This window comes from Bufo gargarizans, chromosome 1, assembly GCF_014858855.1.
Source record: "Bufo gargarizans isolate SCDJY-AF-19 chromosome 1, ASM1485885v1, whole genome shotgun sequence".
NCBI classification, from domain to species: Eukaryota; Metazoa; Chordata; class Amphibia; order Anura; family Bufonidae; genus Bufo; species Bufo gargarizans.
In genome coordinates, this window is record NC_058080.1 from 399,711,994 (window position 1) to 399,736,503 (window position 24,510).

At 39.7% G+C, this 24,510-nt stretch overlaps 1 protein-coding gene across 4 annotated transcripts in view; it reads left to right on the forward strand.

The window, feature by feature from the left end:
- The window catches only part of LOC122921092 (A-kinase anchor protein 2-like), a 376,427-nt gene that overhangs the window by 154,688 nt on the left and 197,229 nt on the right, over positions 1-24,510 (forward strand). The window contains exon 1 of one of the 4 annotated variants that reach the window (XM_044271050.1): positions 6,680-7,059. The exons of the other annotated variants lie outside the window; for them this stretch is intronic. Coding sequence (XP_044126985.1) covers positions 6,801-7,059 — 259 coding nt within the window. The 5' untranslated portion in view covers positions 6,680-6,800. Of the gene's footprint in view, positions 1-6,679; positions 7,060-24,510 lie in introns of those variants that run through there. 4 annotated transcript variants of the gene reach the window in all.

Here is a 24,510-nt window from a genome sequence, read left to right on the forward strand (position 1 = left end):
ACTTACATTGTTTCTAAATTCTTAAAGTTATTGGGAAACTGGTTATTAAAGTGGTTCCTCCTATTGGTTATTTTGGTAGCTAAAAAATTAATATTTGTGGTCTCTGAGGCCCATGAGAAAACCCGCACTGAAAGCTGCATTTTTAACATATTTATTCAACCAAGGATTTTTATCAGTTATACTGATCTTTCTACCTCCACTCTCCTAGTTGAAGAAATGGTACATGATGTACAATCTCTTTTGTGTTTTTGAAAAACTTGTGTATATACATATATATATGGTCAGACTTGGCTCAAATGAGGTCTTGACTTGCTTTTTCATGTACAAACCTGTGATATATACCCGTATGCATATATGGGGAGCACATTCGTGAGTGTATAGCCCTCAACATCAAGTTATAATCTTCTATCACTAGTGTAAGTAAAGACGATTTATCAATAAGTTACTACCCTTTACCCTTAGCCTTTATTATTCTAGACATTTTCTGAAACGGTGGAGGTAGGTATAAAAATGCAATAAAAATGTATGGACTACATTTTTGGCTTACTTTTGCTTTGTAAATTTCCCTTTATCATTTCTGCTTGCCTAACCATAAACTAAAAACTAACAAAAGGTGTATTTGATTTGTTAAGAAAAATCCACAAATGTGTATTGATAATTGGATTTACTGCTTTTCAACGAACCAGCATACACTCAGGGGGAATTTTGTAGGCAGTTTTGCTTGAGTCTGGTTCTGCGTACTTGTGCCAAATAGTATCAAACATCACATGGTGTTTGTTAAAATTGAGTCATCTTTTAACCTAACACTCTTGTCGAAAAATGCTACTCTAGTTTATCTAGTCATCTTTGTGACTTTGCTACTTTTTTGCTACTTTTTCAAAAAGTCGCAAATCATGTATCTGCCTTACAAGTTGAATAAGCAGAAAACAAGACCACTTTAGTACTCCAAATCCAAAAGTGGCACCACAAGGTCCTGAGGTCAAATTACCTGCGACATTTTGATGCATAGATACTGGCACACCAGGTTTCATAAATGTCCCTCTGAATGTTTGGTGTTTTTATTTATTTTTTGCTAAACCAGCACCATCACTTTTTCATATATATTATTTAAATTATAAAGAAATTATGTATTACTATTCACAACAACGAGGGATTCTGTTGCTAATTCTGTACTTTTCTGTCTTTACCTTTTTATTATGAGTATTGTAATATAGTGCATTTAAGAATTGTAGGAATAAAGATCTGCAAAATGAAGTGATACATTAAGATGTGCAGTACATACATAAAGTGCATAACAACATAGAATAAAATAAACAGAATCCGTAGTCATCCGGCCCTTCTGGAGAAGCTCTGTTTTGTAGCTCAAGGAGAGTAGCATGGTCAGCCAAGATGATCTAACGTATTTTTCGGACTATAAGATGCACCAGACCAAAAGACATACCCACAATTAGAGGCATAAAATAGAAAATGCAAGTTTAACTGTGTATATGCTATGGGTGATACACAGTTGATAGGGTACAGACACAGTACAAAAGCCAATGCCTCATAACATTGCCAGCCACAGTGCCTCAGTGCCTTCTCACATTGCCACAATGCCCCATGACATTAGCAGCCATAATAATGCCCCCGGACTATGCCAGCCACAGTGCCTGATAACATTGCCAGCTACAGTGCCCCCTTACTATTTCAGCAACAGTACCATGTCATATTAGCAGCCATAATACCCCCCAACTATGCCAGTGTGAGATTAGTAAGCAGATAATAAACAGATTATGTACACAGAGCATAGTATATACAGTATCCTCACAACTGCACTGTCAGGACCTTTCAGTCAGTAATGGAGGTCAGGAAATGGCAGCACAAGATCAAGAAGAAAAAGTGTGTCTAATAGTCTGGAAAATATGGTAGTTTCTTACACCCTTAAATAGCTTAAAAGACTTCTCTGGGGCTGCAAAATTCTTTGTTTCAGCTAACCTGTGGAGGGAAGAGAGTTTTTAGAAGTACTTACCATTCCATTGTACGCTGCTGTGATCACCGGCTGTGGGCTTTTCCGTTGAAGCCTCGACCAGATGTGCTACTGTTTCTTCACACTCGACAGATTTTGTTGCAGAAGATTTTCTGCCACTAATCAGTTTCATTAATCTGAATAGGATTGCCGTGGCAGGAAGCACACTGCCTTCTCGAAGCTTACCAAGCACCATGCTGTACATTATACAGTGTCTGTGCTTGGTATCGCACTCAGCTCCATTCACTTGAATAGGGCTGAGCTGCTCACAGGCCACATGACACATCAACGTGCCTTCACTGGCTTAGGAAAAGCAGAGAGAAGGCCGAGGCACTCACAGGAGTGACGGTGCCTTCTCAAATAGCTGATCAGCGAGAGTCCTGGGTTTCGGACCCCCATTAATTAGATACTGATGACCTCTCCTGAGGAAAGATCATCAGTATACAAATCCAATGGTAATGCATTGAAGTCTACGAAAGACTAATCTAATGATTGCTTGTCATAGTTCCCTATGGGGAATTTTATTATTTTTTTTAAATAAAAAATATATATATATATAAAAATCAAATCACCCCCTTTCCCCAAAATGAAAATAAAAAATCATAATAAATAAAAAAGGAAGTTTCATAGGATTTGCCGTTTTTTGGCTGCTTCTCCTCCCACAAAAATGTTATAAAAAGTGATCAAAAAGTCATACACACCCCAAAATGGTATCAATGAAAAGTACAGATCGCCCCACAAAAAAATTAGCCCTCACACAGCTCTATACACATAATTACAAAAAAGTTATAGGGGGCAGAATATGGTGACAAAAATAAAAAAACAATTTTTTTTTCAAGGTTTTAATTTTTTTTCAGTATACAAGCTATACATATATGGTTTCGCTGTAATATTACTGACCTGGAGAATGAAAGTAACTGGTCAGTTTTACAGTATAAGAAACGCTGTAAAAACAAAACGCATAAAACAGTTTTTCCAATTTCACCCCATTTGGACTTTTTTCCAGCTCCCTGCTATATTGTGTGCAATATTAAATGGTGGAACTAGAAACTGCAACTTGTCCCGCAAAAAACAAGCCCTTATACGGCTATATGAACTGAAAAATAAAAAAGTTATGAGCCCGGAAAGGCAGGGAGTGAAAAATGTAAATGCAAAAATTAAAAAACCTCCGGGGCTGAAAGGGTTAAGCATTTGTCACATCCACCGGATCTCCCATGAATACCTGGTGCTCACCCTACCTCTGGGACCTTACCCTCAGTAGAACTGGTGCAGCTTGCAAAACTGTCCATAAAGTTCAATGGAGGGGTGGCTGTACATAGCAATCTGCTTGGTCAACCATTTTCATACCTCATACTTCAAAGGAGAGGGTTGGAAGTGCGGCCAGTTCTCCGTTGAACTTTATGGAGAATTAATTTTTCAAACATCTTTACACTTATATTACACATATATGTTCTAGTGTTTCATTTGATATACAGTATGTCTTCCAAGGAATCAAACTGTACAACTCTTGGTGAGTTTTATTTTTTTGTCATACTCAATATATGACAGCATTTTATTACTTTAAGTAAATTTAATGCAGATTTGATAAAACAGACCCATAATAGTAAATACAGCTGATGGAAATACGAAGGGAAATAGCATATGAATCCTTTTTAGTGACAACTTTTTATGGTGATAGAGTATGGTTCTATATGTTATATTAATAATGGCTGCCTCCTGCTGTCACATGCTCTTTTCATGAAAGCCATGCTAATCCTTTATCGCCTCCCAGGCTTGGTCCCTTTACTGGCCTGGAATTCTTGGTCTGACTTTTGCTGTATCTATATTATCTATATTTTTTGTGTCTTTGCTCCAGACAATGGATGTCAGATATGTTTAACATCATGTTGTGTCTTTTCTCTAACATGTCTGTCTCTGTAAATACCCTTAACACAAGGGATGCATTAAAGGTGGACTGAAGCCCTTCTCAGTATGAATGAAGACTGAAAATTAAGCTACTCAAGTGCCATGTATGCTGTCCTTTCCATTACAGTGTTACTTGTAACAAATCAAAGTCTGTTCTGTTTTCCTGACTAATAAAACCAAGATGGACATGTCAGTCATAAGACAGAAGGACTACATCATATTAAGTGGTTTCTCTGAGCAATTAGGCATACGTATGAACCTAATACAGTAGGTGAGGACTAGTCTGCAGTACCTCAGTGCTACTATGTAAGATATTAAAATAGTTTTAAACAAAATCATCAGTCTGATATAGACAAGCTGAAGGGAGCAGAACAATAGATATTTTGGTTTTTCCAGTCAGTCCATTTCCCTGCTCCAGAAAAGATAGGATAACCATCTTGAAAAGAGCAGGATCTCACTCTGTATTCCTTTGGCTATCTCAGTCCAGACTAGAGCCATGTCATGGTACACACACTTTGGAAAGCATAAGGCTAAGTGCACATCTACGCTTAGATTACAGTATTCTGTGCTGGCATAGGACCATAATACCGAAACCACCTGGTCCGGCATATGCTGGACACTGCCGGTGCCCAATAGATCCCATTGACTATCATGAGTTCTGCTGTGACTAAATACATTCTGCTGGACAAAATACTGGTATTTCATCTTTTTTTGGAACCTCTGCCACAGATGTGAACCTAGCCTAACTTTACATTAGGGCACTACAACTCTGTAGTCACTTGAGTTAATCTACAAACATTAAAGTTGTGTGTGGCTTAATAGGTACAAATGGACAGCACCTGCAAGATTTTGTGCACCATGGAACTTTACCCTGTGGATAATGGTGCTTACCAAGTAGAGTTGTGTGGTCTCAGGCACAATATGGGATACTAGTCCACTACAGGCATGATAGCTGCTGCCTACTACCTCTGGACAGAGGAGATCACAGTGTATAGAGTATTTGTGGACAATGCAGTGCATTTCAGAAGCATTCAGCTTCCTTCATCAACCAAAACTGATGCCTGATGAAGGAAGCTAAACTCTTCTGCATTGTTTATAGATGCTTTATTATTTTAATAAGTTTTAACTGTTTTAGCAGTTTAAAAAAAATCAAAATTAGAACTAAAGATACAGAACATTTACTATATTTTTATGTCTCCAGTCCTCCGACTGTGTAATCCAGAAATGTCATAATACTGGATAAACAGTATACCCTACTGTCAGCCGCTTGGTAAATGCTATGAAGTTTATTCTGACTCAACATAATCCTGTCATCAATACAGGCTCCCTTTACATTAGTTGATCTGTATGATGTCCTATCAAATCTAGACACCAGGGTGCAGTTATATCCTTAAATGAAGTGCCAGTCAAAAGGCCAGGTTTCTTACAACCAATGGTAATTGTAAGTGGTGCTAATGTAAAGGGATCTGTCCCTTTTATGTATGATTACATAGGTCCATTGAAGAGGACCATGAAGAGTAATGATATCGCGATTAGCACGTACATTGAGAATACTGGACCTCTAGTTAGAAATCTGACTGCACTATATTAGAAGGCATTACAATACATCATTCTTTTTCTGGTGTACCCATGATTTAGTAGTGCAGCCATTTCACAATTCCGAGCATGCAGTCATGAGCTCCACCGTTTTTAAATGTAAAACGAACCACCTCACCGATGGCCATAACTGCATATTTTAATAAAAAGAATTATGGTTTTTCAAAGCTTTGTCTCTATTACTAATATCACACAACAGACACGTGGTCATCTAATATCCTATGACACCACATGGATACATCAAGTATAACAGTATTGCAAGAATTAGTGGCTTTTGGATTTTCTAGGTTTTGGTAGAGGAAATTATCGAGGGAATGAATGTGTGTGCAAAATGTTAATCATTCGTTTATGCTACTGAACACCATTTGTTACCTCCCAAAGGAAGTCACCATGAAAAAGCCCAATTCATTAAATGAGGACTAGCATAAATGACTATCTTGCTTTACCAGTAAATTTCCTAAGACTAGGTTTCACTTCACAAATTGAAATACTTCTATAGGTAGAGAACTATAAACCACCATTTGCCTTGTTCACGATTCTGCTTTAAGCCAACAATTGCATGTCACGGAAATCTACACAATGTTACTCGTCGTGTGGCAAGATCACATTGCTTCTCATTTGAACTTGTAAATGTAACAATCCACAGTTGATATATGTTATTTTCTATCAATGTGTCTGTCTTATGTTTGCTCACAACCTTCCTGTCGGACAGACTCTTTAACACACTGTGCTTTTTATGTAATGATGTTGTACTATTAGTGCACACACATTACAGTGTATGTTTGCCAATTAACCATTCACTTGCTTTATGTGTTGTAACATACACCTCCTTTCTTGTTTCTGTTTAAAGCATTGTACGCCATGGAAATAAATGTGGAGAAAGACAGAAAGACAGGAGAGACCAAGATTCTCTCAACAGCTGCAATTGACCCAGAGGTGGTTCAACAGAGAGGAGTAAAGGTCTATGATGATGGTAACAAAGTAGTTTATGAGATCAACCATTCAGGTGCTGTGGTAGAAAATGGCTTCCATAACTTAAGTACAAGGGATGTAGATGAACTTATACACAAATCTTCACATTCAAACATAGTAGCAGGGCAAGGCATTTTACCTGGGAGAACTCTGATCACTGAAGGAACCCCTAGTAACTTGAAGGATCAATTGCATTTTAAAGAAGCAAAATTAGAAGTGGTGCACAAGTCAACAAAAGGGCTTTCTTTAAAATCTGGACAGCAACCAGTAAGAAGTAGCGGAAAGTGGTGTCGCTGATGCCACATCAGAACAACCAGTAACTATGATCTTCATGGGCTACCAGAATATTGATGATGATGAGGAGACTAAAAAGGTGCTAGGCTATGATGACATCATTAAAGCTGAGCTTGTTCTCATTGATGAAGATGATGAGAAGTCATTGCGGGAGAAGACAGTTACTGACATCTCCACCATGGATGGCAATGCTGCAGAACTAGTCTCTGGCAAGCTTCTCACCGACACCACAGAGCCTTCCTCTCCTGAGGGGAAAGAAGATAGTCTAGTGACAGAACCAATAACAGGTACAGATAAGAAAGCGCGATGCAAATGCTGTGTTGTCATGTGATTATCGCTCTCTCTTTAGTCTAAACAGCACAGTCACTGCCAACTTTGTATCATGTACCTTTGTTGAGTTTTACAATACTGTGAACTGGGAGTGGATACCTACAGTGCATAGAAGTTGGTTTAGTTTATATATAGACACAAGCAAGTTTTATCACTCATGACATATCTGCTAAATCAAGACTGCTGTTGACAGGGTTCATAGATGCCATGAAAATGAGGATGAACAGATAATAATATTTAGCCCATTTTACATATAGTAATTATATGAAACCAAAACTATTGTATAGCGATATACATGATACATAAAGTTTTATGTTTAATTCCCACCAAAGTTGATATTTCTAAGTTTAACAGAACACATTATTTATATTACTGATATGTTATATTTAGTTATTTTCCCTTTTCTGAAATATTGTGGAAGTTGTGCCTAGCTATAGTTGCTTGCCTTAAAGGAAATGTCCGCCTCTGCAACCAAATTTTTTTTGCTAATTAAAAAAAAAAATGAAGCATATATTGCTTTAAAATATCCAAGCTCCTACTACAGAGAATTTAATTGTTAGGCTGTTAGGTTGTGCTCACATGTTGAAGCCATACCCTGGGTGAGCTACACCTCGTAGGCATGAAGATCATCTGGGTTTTCAAATTAAGTGCAACTAAAAGCAGTTCCATTGTTAATGGCTCTGTGGACACAACATGTGAACCCAACCTTACAGACCTTACAAGATCCTGTGAAGTTCAAATCTTTCATTCATATTTGTAGCTTCCTTTCATCTGCCTACTCTTGCACTGTATATAGGTAACCAAGAACAGGGGCAAAGATGCAACAGAGTGACTAGTAATGGTGAGATCACACTACACATAGGCATTTGTTATTGTTTTTAATCATTTTCTCTTATTATGGATTCATTTGAGCAATACAAAATGTTGCAAAAGTGGATCTTCCCTTCAATTCTAATACTTTATGGTCTTGTTCAGCTGTTGTATGCAAGGTATGTACCCTTGCATGTACAAATGTAACACTTTTATTGGGTTCGTAGGAACCGCAAACCAAGGGGCCATACCACTTGGACTGTCTTTCAGTCTAGTTATGCACTGAAACGTTCAACCGGAAATATAAGATTTTCTTTCAGTAACAACTGTGAAATTAACATTAAAATTTTTATTTATTTACTTATTTTAATTATAATTAGCCCCATTGGCTCAAAAAACAATATAGAAAGAGGCAAAGAAGTAGTCTGATTAGAGAGAATGATAACAGTTTTTCATGGCGTCTATATTTTATTGGTTGTTTTTAAGTCTCATAATTTACATTTATTTTTTAGCTTTCTAGTTCTCGTGTTTCTGATGCTATAGTCATAACCGTGCATACATATAGTATTGTTTCGTTATTCATAGGCACAGCAGACTTTAAGAGCTGTTGAGATTCATTCTTTTTATGAGTTTACTTTAGTATACATACATACTGTAGACTACATCACAGACAATGTTTACTGAACGGTCTTGGAAGTGTATGGTTATAAATGAGATTCAAATGAAATCCCAGATTTGATAGTGGTAAGTGAAAAATATATTAACATACCTAAAGTTAATGAGTCTTAAAACTTAGGCCCATTCATTCGAATAGTATTGTAAAAAACAATATTATAAACAAATAAACGAGTCTTAAGGTACCTTTACACGGGGCGATGATTGAGCGATGAACGAAACGTTTCCTGGTGTAGTGAACGTTTCAACAATGACCCTTTACACGCGCGGATTATCGTTCACAAAATTGTAATTTCGATAGCATTTTCCATCGTTTGCAAAAGAGGTTTTGTCTGTAATGATACATGCAGTGAATGATTCCTATTTACATGTATGAAATCGTTAACGTCCAACGCAAATTTTTGTGCCCACACAAACGATCGAACGAACGAGAAATCTACCGATTGTCGGTTGTCGCTCAATCGTTTATTGCTTTTACGCTGTTCGATAATCTTGCAGTTTAGCTCGATGTAACGATAATTTACACGATAGTCGGCTCATATAAAGGTACCTTGACAACTGCTGTGTCTTTGAATTCTTTTGGCAAACAGCTTTGCTTAAATTTCACATGGCAATGTGACAAAGGAATGCAAGATTGAGAGTTCCACTATTGCTAACAGTGTATAACTGCCCTGTATTTTATATTATAAAGCACAATATGATCTTCAGTGATATACAAGAATATTATACTTTCTTTCACCCCTTTTTCTCAATACATTAGGCCCCTGTTTTATCAACTTATGTGTTGAGAGGGGTCCATCTTGCTGCTTTCTGTCTGTATCATGGACAGTCCTCTATGCTGCACATAACTGGTGATAACCAGAAATTATGCCTACTAATCTTTTAGATGGAGTGGGTACATTTACCTATTGACAGCAGATGACATTGGAACATGTAGAATAGGGTTCTGCGTGGAATGGTACTGAATATTTTATGTTATTGGTTTATGAAAAGTGTTTTTTCAAGTGCAATTAGGATTTCCCAATTTAAGGGAGATATTCTTAGAATTTTAAAGTTATTTATATGGTAAATGGAATCTCTAGGCTTTAAAAAGAATCTGTCTGCCTTCTACTCTTTTGTGGGAAGAGAGTTTGGTCAGAATTCCCCCCTCCATTGGGAAGCTGATTCCTCCTTCTCCACTGCACCTACACTGGCTCTTCTGCTCAGGTCCTGACCCAATGTATTTCCAAGTCTTCCTGTTCAACTGCATATACTGTATATGTGTGAGTGGAAGAGCCTGCTGCTAGTGTGATGAATCAGCAAGCACTGACCAAACTCTCTTCCCACAACAGCACAGAAGCTGGACAGATTTTTTTAAACCTGGGGAACCCCTTAAATATTTAGTTATTAGTAATAATGGCAGTATAATACAATTTAGCTGACTTCAGGAAAACTCCACATGGCACTTAAAGGGAACCTGTCACCAGGTCCCTCCCTATCAAACTGATTGCATAGAAACTTTTTTAAATAAGCAAATTAGGTCTTAGGTGCAATGAAGGCATCACCATTGCTCTTGTTCCTCCAAGCTGCACTCCTTACTGTAGCCAGCCCTTCCCTGGCTGCCTTGATTGACAGGGCCAGGCAGTGGTAAAGCAGTAATGGAGGTCCTGGCCACAGAACGAAGTGGAGCTTGGGTGCAACAAGAGCAATGGTTACGCCCTCATTGCACCAAAGACCTAATTTGCAAATTAAAAAAAAGTATCAGAACTTGGGAACGGCGCCTCGGATCAACAAAAGAAAAACAACGTTTTAATCAGGTGAACCACAGCATGTGTCTATGGAAGCAGTTTGATAGAGAGGTCTCTGGTGAGAGATTCCCTTTAAGTGGACCTTAGATTGTATAACTTCAGTGAAGACCACTACCACTTCCCCACTCTCTGTTGCCAGGGCTTCATACAGTCATAGCTATATATGAAAGATATGAATTGTTTTCTTGATCACCCGTGAGGGTGTAGAATCCACTAGATTCTGTGATTAAAATAATCCTATAATTTATTTACAGTTCATAAGATTATGAGGCATATATCCTTAGGCACACCCCAGTACACTCGAGCAGCAGGCCACTTACAAGCCTAACATAAGATGCTGGTCATTACATACAGCATGCAGATTATTCCAGAGGACCAAATCTCTGGGCCATCTCTGGTTTCATCAGGTCATCAATAGGAGTGTAAGATCTAGTCTGTATTAATAGCGCAATTCCCTATTAAAGGGGTTATCCTATGAAAATAAGTGAAAAAATGAAAATCAAACATCATACAGTACATGACAACCTCTTTCTAACAAAGCTAGAACCAGCCCTGTACCTCACATGGATCCAGATATCTACCCATTCATTGCTCTGCTAGATTAATATCAAGCTGGCAGCTCAAGGGAAGTAGTGTCTTTTCTGCTGCAGCTAAAGGGGGCGTGTCCATGCTCTCCCTATCACAGCTCAGGAGGCAGTTGAAGGATGAAACTGAGCATGTGCGGCCCTCTCAGTGAGCAGGACGGAAAAATAAGAAAAAGAACAAACTGCAGATCCAGGCGCTGGTTTGAAAATTGTAGAATATATTTCGTGGGACAACCCCTTTAACTGTGACTTGCAGACCAAAGCGGTATTGTAGGACACTTGGGAAGTAGAGATATTTTCCGCTGCACAGTCTTCTCCATAGCTATTTTTGATAACCTTGAAAAGACTCCCTGTTATCATTTTACTGTTTTACCTATCACTGTTTGATCAAACACATCTAAGACCGGCCTCATTTGCACAGAAGACATCAATTCAAATCTCTCTCAGAAGATAAATACTGATGAATTATTTAACATGCTTTTAATATTCCTGCAGTTTGCTTTTATTAGAACCGTCAAGCCAAGTGTTTGTGCTCTCTTTCATACCTGAATAGGCAAAAATCACAATAATACAGAATTTTTTACAGTTCAGAAATTCATGCACCATATATATAAGCATGTGGTGTTTTTATTTTTATTTTGTATGTCTTACACTTCATAGCTGCCTTGTGTTAAAAGTTACTGTGTTGATCACTATGGACGACATCTCCAATTTAATTTCTAGTGGTTTTTATAGTCCTCATTGTTCATTTATCAGAACATTTTACTCACGCACTACATGCTGAGATTTACCTATAAAACTTGAAAAACTAGCTAGACAGTTTAGCACCATGTGCAATTTCATCTTTCTATCATCGCAGCTACAGCACAAGGTCTTCAGCTTGTCAGAGTTCTAAACTTGCCTGTTAGACCCCGTTCATAGGTGTGTCGGCATTCCGGTAGGCAATTCCATAAATGCCGGCTGTCAGCCAGACAAAAAAAATGCATGAAACAGTATTTGTCTGGCTGAAACCTGACATTTATGCCGGTAAAGCATTCGGAACACTTTCAGATCCCATTATAGTTGCAGCTTCCACCCTCTAGTAACTTTCCATGTTTCCAATCCATGGAACTGCAGTCCTAGAGGCTTTGATGTTTGCTGCACATAGCAGATTTAAAGTACTGTAGCATCATAAAAACAAACCATTGCAAACTATTTTTTTCCCCATATTATCAGCAAACAATAAGCCATTGAAATAGAGGACTAGAGGATTCCTGACCTGTTTTGTCACATTAACAGCAGGCATCTAGCAAGGAAACCCAAAGTAAATGTAAATTAGTCATCGGGTTTGTTTAGTTGGTTCTTTTTGTTGCTTCAAGTGAACAAATATACCCTTTTGGAAAAGTCAAGAACTATTGTAACATTAACATCAAAAACGATTTTCCTATTAAATGGCACTTGTAGCTTTGTTTTAAAAATGTGATACTAGTTTACTCCTTCAGCTGCCCATTTCACCTGACCCCATCACAGGCATTTATGTGTGCATATTTGAAAGGCGAGTGCAGTATGAGCTGCTGCCAGGTGATCTCTTTCACTTGATATCCTTCAATAGAGAAAAGTTAGGAATACCCTATACATGAAAGATTGTCGGCAGTTCCCACTGTAAACAATGGGCTTGGCCAACTTTTATTTGATGTGTATGAACATCTATACTTTACCTACTATTAGCTAGTTATGTAGCTAGTGTGATTTTGATTGAATTCACTACGGGTATAGTTACACATTCAGGTTTACTGATGCAGTTTTGGAAGTCAAAATCAGGAGTGGATAATAAAAGGAGAGAAAGTATAAAGGGCAGATACAACTCAGGCCACTTTCACACTCGTGTTTGGTGCGGATCCGTCATGGATCTGCACAGACAGATCCGTTCAGATAATACAACCGTCTGCATCCTTTTAGAACAGATCTGTTTGTATTATCTGTAACATAGCCATGACGGATCCGTCTTGAACACGATTGAAAGTCAATGGAGGACGGATACGTTTTCTATTGTGCCAGATTGTGTCATAGAAAACGGATCCGTCCCCATCTACTTACATTGTGTGCCAGGGCGGATGCAGTTTTGTCTGACAGACACCAGCGTTTTGGTGTCCGCCTCCAAAACGGAATGGAGACTGAACTGATGCAAACTGAGGCAAACTGAAGCATTCTGAGCGGATCCTTTTCCATTCAGAATGCATTAGGGCAAAACTGATCAGTTTTGGAGCGCTTGTGTGAGCCCTGAACAGATCTCACAAACGGAAAGCGAAAACGCCAGTGGGAAAGTAGCCTTATTCTCTCTTATTTATTTTTTGTATTCACTCCTGGTAGTCCAAAGGCGCCCAAACACATAAGACCAACGTAGGCCAAAACCTGGCAATTTCAAGAACCAGTCCACTATCTTATGTATGTGAGGGGGCCCACCCTCCCCCAACAGATGATGTTTTGGCAAAGAAGGATCAAGCATCTTGGGTTTCAGCATGCTTGATCCTATCTTCTCATTGGAGGTGAGCCATCAGCAGAGGTGTTGGCTAGTGACTTATTACTCACTTGACAATGAGAAAGAATAGCCGTTCTCCAAACAATAATTTGGATGACAGATATTTATGCTTTATGGGCACATTAATGCCAGTAAATCCTACTAGACTCTTGGCCAAAGAAAATGGCGATGCGATAAGATGAGAGGGAGCGGCAGTTGCAGAGAGAGCTGAGCCTTTAGGTGTACAACGCCCCCATTGCTCCTAGAGGCTCATTTACATATATCAAAGCATAATTTTTCTCAGCAATGTGGGCACATATGAACATGGGACCAACACAGATGCCTTCAGCTGCCAAGCACATGCAGCAGGTGAGTCAGTTTCATAGATACATACTCTGCTTACCGAAGCGTTAAGAAATATTTTTCAATTTAGTCAAATGTAGTTTAACTAAATGAAGTAGTGAGGTAGTGGTTGACAGCTGTAGCCCAGTAAAAAAGTTCCAATATCGCACCTTAAATCATGTCCCATAATCACATCAGATTTGGAATTCCCTAGTATATGATTGTTACCAATATAACATGTACCAAGGCCATAGTCTATAGGTCCATAAAATAAGTTATCCAAATACTTAGTAGAACAGCAGCCAGTGATCAGTTTAAATGTATTCATGGGTATGTAATTATTGTTCCTTGTACAGACATACTGTAGTAATCAGGACTGTCAAGAGATAGCAGCACAGACTGGGTTATGTATGGGCTCAACAGCCTACAAAAAAGGAGAAAACTACTATATTACACAGTCTGTAACAGTAAAATAGTAACTTTTTACATAGAAATGTTCATAAAATCTTTTGATACACTGTTTATGAGTTAAAGGAGTTGTCCGAGTTATTTCTTTTGTCCTTTGTATGTTTCTTACTGCAAATGAAAGGACTATACAATTCACTTACTTTATCTCCAGTTGCTGGTTTCTCAGATTTCACTGAGGGTCACATGACATATGATGTCAGCTTCTATCCCTGCTCTGATGATGATTTGTGCACAAGCCTGAAAGAGCAGATGTGTGTCTATACAAATGAGACATCACAGTGCAGGCCATGCCCCCTTCACTGCTGTCTGATCTCTCCCTGGATACTTAACCCCTTCAGCTGCACAGACTCAGGGATGAAGGCTTTACTGAGTAGCTGCAGGCAGTGAGGAGACAAGTGCTGGGCACAGGAGCTCACAGACTAGAGGAGTTCTGCACAAAAACAGGTAGGGGGAAGATCCTGTCTGTATCAGCAGTGCTATTTTACAGCTGGGACTTGTAGTCCTACACATACAACATGCTGCTGAGTCTTCCAGCAGGCAGACATGTCACTTGGGGCAGCTACTTGTATTCACTCCCTTTGCAGAGCAGGGGGAGGGGCAGAGATTGTTGTTATTGCAGGAAAACAAAGAGCCAGAAGAGAACCAGGGAAATTAGTAATTCATTATTTATTTTTACCTAAAACTTGCTTAGCTCAGTTATATGTTGCTGCCCATCAGATTTACAGTGCTATTTTTTTTCATAACTCGGACAACCCTTTGAAGCATATTTTTCTATTTTGTTATATGATATGATTACACTTGATTTGCATTTTAACTGCATATGTTAATTCAATGAACTGTTTTCTCATAGTTTTAAGATATGATAGTTTTGATTTTCTTTGACACAGAATAGAACATTACAGGGTTTCAGGTCTAGGCTGGTCTTTTTTTCTATATCTATAACTTATTAACATCTGTGTGTGGATGATTTGGTATGTGTATTAGATTTTTATTGTTATTTCTTCTACGAAAAATAATTACAACAAGCTATTTTATACTGTATACTCAAGTATTGTTTATTATCCTGTATCTTTCACTGCTTCTTTTTCTGTTTTCCAAATTCTGTACAAGCACAACATTCTCTTTGAAGCCTCATTTTCTGAAACTGAACGTATACAAAGAAATGTATTACTCTGAAGATTAATACAGAAAGTTCAGAATAAGAATACATTTACTTAGATATATTTTTAGATACTTAAAAGGCATGAAATGTATTATAATGAATGTATGAGTACATATTGAATGGTAGCATAGATGTAGCACTCCATTGGTTAAATCAGAGACAGAAGTATGTATTACCTCCTGTCCCCTGCCCCTATCTGTATTGACAAAACTGCTGACAGAATCCCACTAATTATTTTAAATAAGTAGGCCCGTTTTGGATCAACAAACACTACATCAGTTTAGTGTAGTGAGCATTAAAGTATATTACGGTGTGGTGAACATTTGTATGGCATTTTACACAATTTATTTAGCGTAGAGGTAAAACTGAATATATAAATGATAAATGTTATAATTGGACTAGCATTAGAGATGTTCTCCCAGGAAAGTCATGGACCATTGGCAATACAATTGCCCCCTTTCAACAGTTTTACTTGAATATGATATGTAGGTATGTAAATTATCTCTCCCCCAAAAGGAAGAAAACTACCACATACCAGCCAAACCAGAGACATCTTCAAAATGAAGAGACTCCAGTTTCTGATTTGGCTGGTATGAAGTACTTTTATTTGCTTTGTAAAGCGCTAGTGAAGAGCTATTGCCTGAACTAAGGTTCCATCCTCCGCTAGATCTCTTCAGTCAGAGCAAGTTCACTAGGGCCGAGTAGGTGTGGAAAGGAATCTTCCTATTTAGAAGTAAATTGGTATATACATCTTGTACATCATTGCTTGTAAAAACAGCATGCCTTGTGCCTTATTATTTCTATATTGTTTATTAATATGTAGAACCTTTTCACAACGGCACTTTGAAAGTAAAATTACACTTTGCCCTTAATGTCATTGCCATAGAATGCCTTTCTCAAGCAAACATGCACTATCTGCGTATGCTAGACATTTCTATATTATTTTTGTCAGAGAGTGATAAAGTTGGGCAGTAGGAATGCTGCCAATGATGATGATATTTGACTATTCAATATCACTGAATTATGCCAGTTAGAAAACCCACAGGTCCAGCATAAATCTTTCTCAGCTATAAAACTCACCCTTAGGTCTAGTTTCACACTAGATTCTCTGGACCTGGCACTGCCAGATGCTACCTAATACCCGCCAGCCCTATTAACTTCAATGGGGACCAGCAGAGATCCAGCTGCAGCCCGGCAAACATGACGAGAATTGCCAGACTAAAACTGCTGCACAATGTGGTTTTAGTCCAGGCCAATTCTGAGCATATTTGCTGGGTTGTGGCCAGATCTCCGTCGGTCCCCTTCAAAGTTAAGGGGGCTGGACGGTAAATGGCAGCTCCCGGCAATGCCAGAATGCAGAGAAATCTGGCAAGCTGTTCCCTGCTGGATCTAAAAGTGCTAAATTGGTAAAGAAAAATCACCTCATTCATGCCAGATGTGTTCTTTAGAGGCAACTGCTATGCAGCCCATCTTCAGTTGGCTCCATCTTACTCCATGGGCCATGTGAACCTGCACTGGGTTCTTCCTCACCAAGGTAGTAAGATCATGGTTTCCTTCTATCCTAGAACGCCCCAGAATGGGGATTTGTGATGGCATGACTTGACTTCAGTAGAGGGCCCAATTTAGATTTTTTTTTCCTATGAGAACCTTTTATGCCTCTTATTCACAATGTGCCGCTTGATGTCTTTCTTTAGCTTGTGCCTTTGCACCTAATTAGTAATCAATGGAACCAATGAACAAATCATTTTGGTAGCGACAATTAACTATGCAGTCATGCTTTGCTTCATCCCTGTCTACTGTTAGAAATGTGTATCTCACTCTTCTTACTTTTGCTTTGTCGCCATCATTTTATCACATATGTTTGCTATCTATAACTTAGTGAGGTTATATAGTTCACCACTATACAGGCATAGCAGTGAGAACACAAATTTACCATGGGACAGCACTCACATGACAAACCAGGAAGTAGGAAGCATGGGGATAAGAGAATCGGCAAATTAGGTACATTTTAAAAAAGATATACCAAAAATACATTGAACTAAAGAGGGCTATTGTTTTCTATGCATCACATAAATAGGTGTACATTATAGATGTAACTCCATGTAACCTCTAGTGCAAAATGCTGCAGCAAACTGGTAAAATATTTCCTTTGAGGCCAAAGACAATGTTGTGTGTCTTATCACTGCTGTGTAGTGAATGTACGTTTTGGGTGAGAATTGTATCTGAGGCATTTAATCAGTGTGTGACTACATGTATGTACACTAGTGGAGTGCTATTCTGTTACTTTACATACTGAACCTGCTGGAATATCTGATTATATCTGATGTCATTTGTACTATTAATTCATTACTTTGGAATTTTTTCTTTGTTAAATTCACATGTAAAAGATTTAAAAGAAACTGCCGACAGCACACTGTGCTGTAATTGTGGCTTATCTTTTTTCTCTGTATAGTATTATTATTATTATTATTATTATTATAGGAAATAAACTTGCTTTTCACTGCTATTGTCTCTTTTCTGCTTTTCTTTATTATGCACCCTTTAACTGCCATGAATCTTCCATTGCATGGATCTTCTTTGTTCTCATGACTCTGCACTCTGGTACTAACCCAGCAACTCACTATTTGGCACTATGGATAAGTCAATGATTACTATCTTTCTCCTTGTGAGCACATAATATTTTATTATATTTCTTAATTGTCAGCTTTTTAACTATTTTGTATATAAACCTTCTGAACATAACTTTTTAATGAACTATGGGATAACAAATTGTCTTATGGTTCTAGGGGACAGACATCAGCACAAGAAGCAGTAGTGTCTGAGATATACTACAGGGGAATAGTTTTGCATTATATGTATAGCATCAGACGCTACTATTGTCACTTGTTCATTTTAGTAACCTGAAGTATGATGCAATTAGTTTTGTCAGTTGATAGAATTTATGACCTAGTGAAAATGTAGCTGTGTTAAATACCATGCATTTATAAATCTACATACCGAAACCTTATTTTATAACTAAAATGTATAATTATTGCTATCAAGGTGGGTCCACCGTATTTGTGGCCCACCCTCAGGATAAGTCATCAATATGAGATCATTAGGGGTCTAACTCCCAGCACCCCCACTGATCAGCTGTAGCCGCTGCACTGGGCTATGCAATGTCACATTCATTCGTCACATGGCCTAGTCCGGGTTCAGTCCCATTCAAGTCAATGGGTCTGAGCTGCAATACCAAGCACAACCATTATCCAGTGGATGACGCTGCGCTTGGTAAGCTGCTAGGAGGTCATAGCAATCACCGGAACTCGTGCTTCCTCAAGCAGCTGACCCGTGGGGGTGCCAGGAGTCAGAAGATAGGCCCTCAATATGAAAATCCTAGGAGAACCCCTTTTAAGTAAGAATAGTGATTTGTTATTGGGCTTGTGACTTAAAGGCCTGAAAACATGACAGAGGGCTAAACTAACAAAACATTCCTCTTTATACAGTTAAAGACGGCAACACCAATTTTAACCTCTGAATATCACTTCACACTCTAGGAATGTTGACTTGTGTATTTTCCATCCATATTTGCACATTACAGTGGATGAGATTTTAATAATTCTCATTCACAAGCTGCAGAAAACATTTTTTTTTTTTGCGTTAATTGACCAGCTTTCGCAGATTTTAAATCCACAGCATGTTAATTCATTGTGTGGCTTTTACCACCTATTTCACCCCTTTCAATGTGCATGTGAAATCTCGGGTGAATCCACAGCAAAATCGGCATGTAATACATGTAGATTTTGCCACAGATTCGCTACGGAATTTATAGCCATATTCATTGTAGATTTTTTTGGCATGTGTGATTGTACCTTTTTTATGCCTACCCCAGAAATTAGTTGGTGCAGAGGAATATTGAAAATGTCACTGCTACAAAGACTGTTATAAGATACATCCACGTACACAGGGAAGCAATGCCCTATTTTATTAAGGGTACTTTCACACTAGTGTTTTTCTTTTCCGGCATAGAGTTCCGTCCTAGGGGCTCTATACCGGAAAAGAACTGATCAGTTTTATCCCCATGCATTCTGAATGGAGAGCAATCCGTTCAGGATGTCTTCAGTTCAGTCTTTTTACCTTTTCAGGACGGAGATAATCTCCATCCAAAATTCTGGAACACTTGCCAGATGCCAGATTTTTTCCCATTGACATGAGAGTGTTAATCTGGCATTGCGGTCTGCGCATGCCCAGACCACAAAAAATGTGAAAAAAAATAAGTGACGGATCAGTTTTTCCGGAAGACACCAGAGAGACGGATCCGGCATTTCAATTCATTTGTCATACGGATTAGGATCCTGATCCGTCTGACAAATGCCATCAGTTTGCATACGTTTTGATGGATCCGGCAGGCAGTTCCGGTGATGGAACTGCCTGCCGGAACCCTCTGCCGTAAGTGTGAAAGTACCCTAAGCCGGTTTAAAGGGAAATCTTAAAAAATATATTGAACATTGTTAAAACTAGAAAAATTTAAAGAGATGTGCCAACAGGGCGATTCTATTTCCTATGCCTTACCACGTCACAAGAGTAACAAAAGCTCGCTTGGTTTCCAATGCCAGCAGTTTTAGAATACACCCCCACCACCCTTTGTACCAAAGTTACCAGAGGCTTCAGCTGCCAGATTCACCAACAATCCTGCATTTGGAAAAGAGTTGTCTTGGTGGGACTTTTACTAAATCAGTTGCTCTCTCATAGGTGGTCGGCAATGACAGACTTCTCACCAAACGGGGTTTTCAAGCTCAAACCGTGCTTTATTTGTCACACAACACACAGCACATCACACTTCCAAGTTTGGCATCACTTGGCCCAATGAAGTTACAGCTTCACATCACAATGTGTTACATCAACACAAAGAACTAAATCCTTGCCCGGCTAGGCTCTCACTAGGGATCGACCGATATTGATTTTTTAGGGCCGATACCGATAATTTGTGAACTTTCAGGCCGATAGCCGATAATTTATACCGATATTATGGGAATTTCTATTTTTGAAAAAAAAATAAAAAATTCCCACAAATCTGCTGAAAATTAATGTTTATTGTTAATGTGTATTTTTTTTTTTGTAAATCTTTCCTTTTTCATTTATACTTAATATTTTGTGTTTTATTTTTGTAACATTTTTTTTTTTTTACTAACTTTTAGCCCCCTTAGGGACTAGAACCCTTGTCCTATTCACCCTGATAGAGATCTATCAGGGTGAATAGGAGCTCACACTGTCCCTGCTGCTCTGTGCTTTGTGCACACAGCAGCATGGAGCTTACCATGGCAGCCAGGGCTTCAATAGCGTCCTGGCTGCCATGGTAACCGATCGGAGCCCCAGCATTACACTGCTGGGGCTCCGATCGGAGGAGCAGGGGAGAGGGGATCCTGTGGAGGTGCGCACTGCACCACCAATGTTTTTAATACTGGGGTGGGGGGGGGGCGCACTGCGCCACCAATGCTTAATACTGGGGGGCTGGGGGGGAGGCGCACTGCGCCGCCAATGCTTAATACTGGGGTGGGGGAGGGGTGGGGGCGCACTGCGCCACCAATGTCTAATACTGGGGTTGGGGGGGGGCGCACTGCGCCACCAATGAAGATTAAAGGGGTTGTCCAAGTTATATTTATTGATGACCTATCCCCAGGATAGGTCATCAATATCAGATCACCCGGCACCCCCTCCGATCAGCTGTTTGAAGAGGAGACTCGCACGGTGTCAGCGCTGCCTCCTCTTCACTGTTTACCTTCTAGCCGTTGCATCTGCAGTGGTGAGCAGGTGTAATTACACCCAAGCCGTCCCATTCATTTCAATAGGAAGGCTTCGGTGTAATTACACCTGCTCACCACTGCAGATGCAACGGCTAGAAGGTAAACAGTGAAGAGGAGGCAGCGCTGACACTGTGCGAGTCTCCTCTTCAAACAGCTGATCGGAGGGGGTGCCGGGTGTCGGACCCCAGCCGATCTGATATTGATGACCTATCCTGAGGATAGGTCATCAATAAATATAACTTGGACAACCCCTCTCTCATTTATTCATATACAGGAGGTGGGAGCTGCAGAATCACATAGCCGGCTCCCGACCTCTATGAGCAGTAGCTGCGATCCGCGGCACCTGAGGGGTTAAAGTAGATCGCAGCTACAGCTCATAGAGGTCGGGAGCCGGCTATGTGATTCTGCAGCCAGCTCCCGCCTCCTGTATATGAATAAATGAGAGATTAAGCTTCATTGGTGGAGCAGTGGCCATAGCTCCTCCCCTCCTCTTGTCCCCTGTCCTTACATTGGCGGCAGCAGCAGCACAGGGGGAGGAGACACTGCTTCCTTCTCCCCTGTGCTGCTAAGGGGAACACGGAGAGCGCTGTCAGCAGCGCGATCTGTGTTCCCCATACGCTATCGGAATATCGGCAAAATAAATGCCGATACCGATAGCGTTCAAAATCCTCAATATCGGCCGATAATATCGGTAAATCCGATAATCGGTCGATCCCTAGCTCTCACTATACAGAGGTTTTCCCTAACTCACCTCCAGCTCAGTGTTCACTCAGCCATGTGGTCAGCTGTGACCAATGCAACCCATTGGGGTCTCGAACCACCAGTCCTCCTACCTACCTCGTCCTTCCAGTCCTTCCTACCTATCTTGGGGGGATATGGTCCAACAGTCCTCCCGACTCTGACCGTGCAACACCTCTTTTCTTCAGGCGTCGCTGGGCCCCCCAAAACTCAGGCTTTCTTAGCCTTGAGGCCCCCTGGCTGGGACCAGACAGAGCCTCTGCAGGTTTCCTCTTCAATTCCTCCACTCTCACACACTGAGGATTGATTTATCCCTCAGTGATTATCCCAGCTGGCCTTACCTCAGGCCCGGTAAATACCTGTAGTGGACTAGGGGTGTGGACTGATATATACACCCCCTCCACACCTCTACCGTGCACTTTACCACACAGTCCATAAATAAATGTTTCTCCCAAGAGTAACTGAAGCCAAAGTCTTATACATAACCAATCCATATTACACTAATATAAATATATTTTTTGTACCACGTTTTAAATTATAGATTTTTCACTGTTTCTTTAACTTAAATCTTTATAAATCGCACTACTACTTAGAAATATGAAAGACAAAATAAATGGTGAACATTCCAGAAGGCATCATGATATTGACAAAATTATCCAGTAATATCCTCAGAAATAGTCTAGTATTCAAACCATTATGGTGCAGTTATTGCATTTAGTAGACCCTAGACAGGAAAAGGATAGATTGAAAAGTGTATACTATTCCTCTACTTTGGCTCCTGGTTTTGTGCTATCTTGTGTATGTACTCCCCAAGTAGATAAATGCATTTTGGTTCAGTCTAAACATTTGATTTATCCATTTTTTCAAATATCAGACAGTGCAAACCGTACAGCTGGCAATGTAACAGTCCACAACAGAACCCCCCTGCCTAGAGGCTACTGATTGTAGTCTGGTTCCTTTAGACTCCTTATGCAAGTTTCTTCTTTAACAAAGAGCGTTTTTTGTGGATCCGTCGTGGATCTGCAAAACGTTTACAACAATACAACCGCATGCCTCCGTCATGAACGGATCCGGTTGTATTATGTCTTCTATAGCCATGACAGATCTGTCATGAACACCATTGAATGGCATTAAGTTGAGTTTCATGAAGAAGTATAAGGCTACTTTCACATCTATGGCAACAACTCAGGTAGTCTGTTTCGGCAGAGGAATGGACTACCGGAGTTTACTGTATCCAGTATAGCTGCATACTCCTGCACACCGTTGGATCCCCATTGACTATAATGGAATACAACAGGGATGCGGCAGCTTTCCAGCATAAATGCCTGCTTTCAGCTGGACAAATACCATTGTATACAGTGGTATTTGTCTGGCTGACGTCTGGCATTTATGCTGGAAAGCTGTCGAATCCCATTATAGTCCAAAGGGAACCAGCAGTGTGTGGCAATATCTGGTTATGTTGGATACGGTAAACACCGGTAGTCTGTTCCTCTGACTACCCTAAGACTGGTTGATTTCCACCTACAATTGTAAGATTGTTTGGTGTAAGCATTGATCTTAGTAAATGAATCCTTCATGGCTGTAATTTATTCACATAGGAAAACAAAATGTAGCTATGTGTAATTTGCTGTTGCTCAGGATTCATTACATGAGACTTTAATGACAGAGCAGATATTTAAGGCAAAGAATCCAGGCAGAGGATGTGTGGATGGTTTGAATAGTGGTCAAAGAAAATAAAGGTCATGATATATGCACATGTAGGAGGACAGAGGCTAGTCCAGATGAGTAAATGGTGGGGGAGAAACTAGAATAACATTTAGTGAGCAAATGCTGGTTATGGGCTGTACAGTAAGATCTAGTTATGCATGGCTTGGCGTTGTCTATGTGGCTATATGACCTTGTTTCCATATAGTTATTGGTTATTCTAAAGGCTTTACTAACATTCCCCTTGGATTTCAGAAATTTATTTCCAACCTTCCAGACGGTAGCACCAACCACTGATCAGATCTTTGGGCCAAATAATACTGAAGTTGCACAAATCAAATCACAGATTCGGTCATTGGGGAATTTATGAAGGCTTCTATTGTTAGTGCAAGCCCCCTTTTGCCAACAATTTGTGACTTTTTTTCCCCCAATTCATGCCTTTTGTGTCTCTTTACTGCAAACTTGAGGGGGTGGAATGGAACCTGTGCATCCCAAAAGATTTTGGATTATTTACGCCAGAAACCTGCCTTAATTTACACCTCAAATCTATGCCAAGTCTTAGCATCTAAGGCTACTTTCACACTAGCGTTCGATCGGATCCGTTCTGAACGGATCCGCTCATATTAATGCAGACGGTGGCTCCGTTCAGAACGGATCCGTTTGCATTACCATGATAGTGCAAACGGATCCGTTTTGACTTTACATTGAAAGTCAATGGGAGACGGATCCGTTTGAAAATTGAGCCATACTGTGTCAACTTCAAACGGATCCGTCCCCATTGACTTACATTGTAAGTCTGGACGGATCCGTTTGCCTCCGCACGGCCAGGCGGACACCCGAACGCTGCAAGCAGCGTTC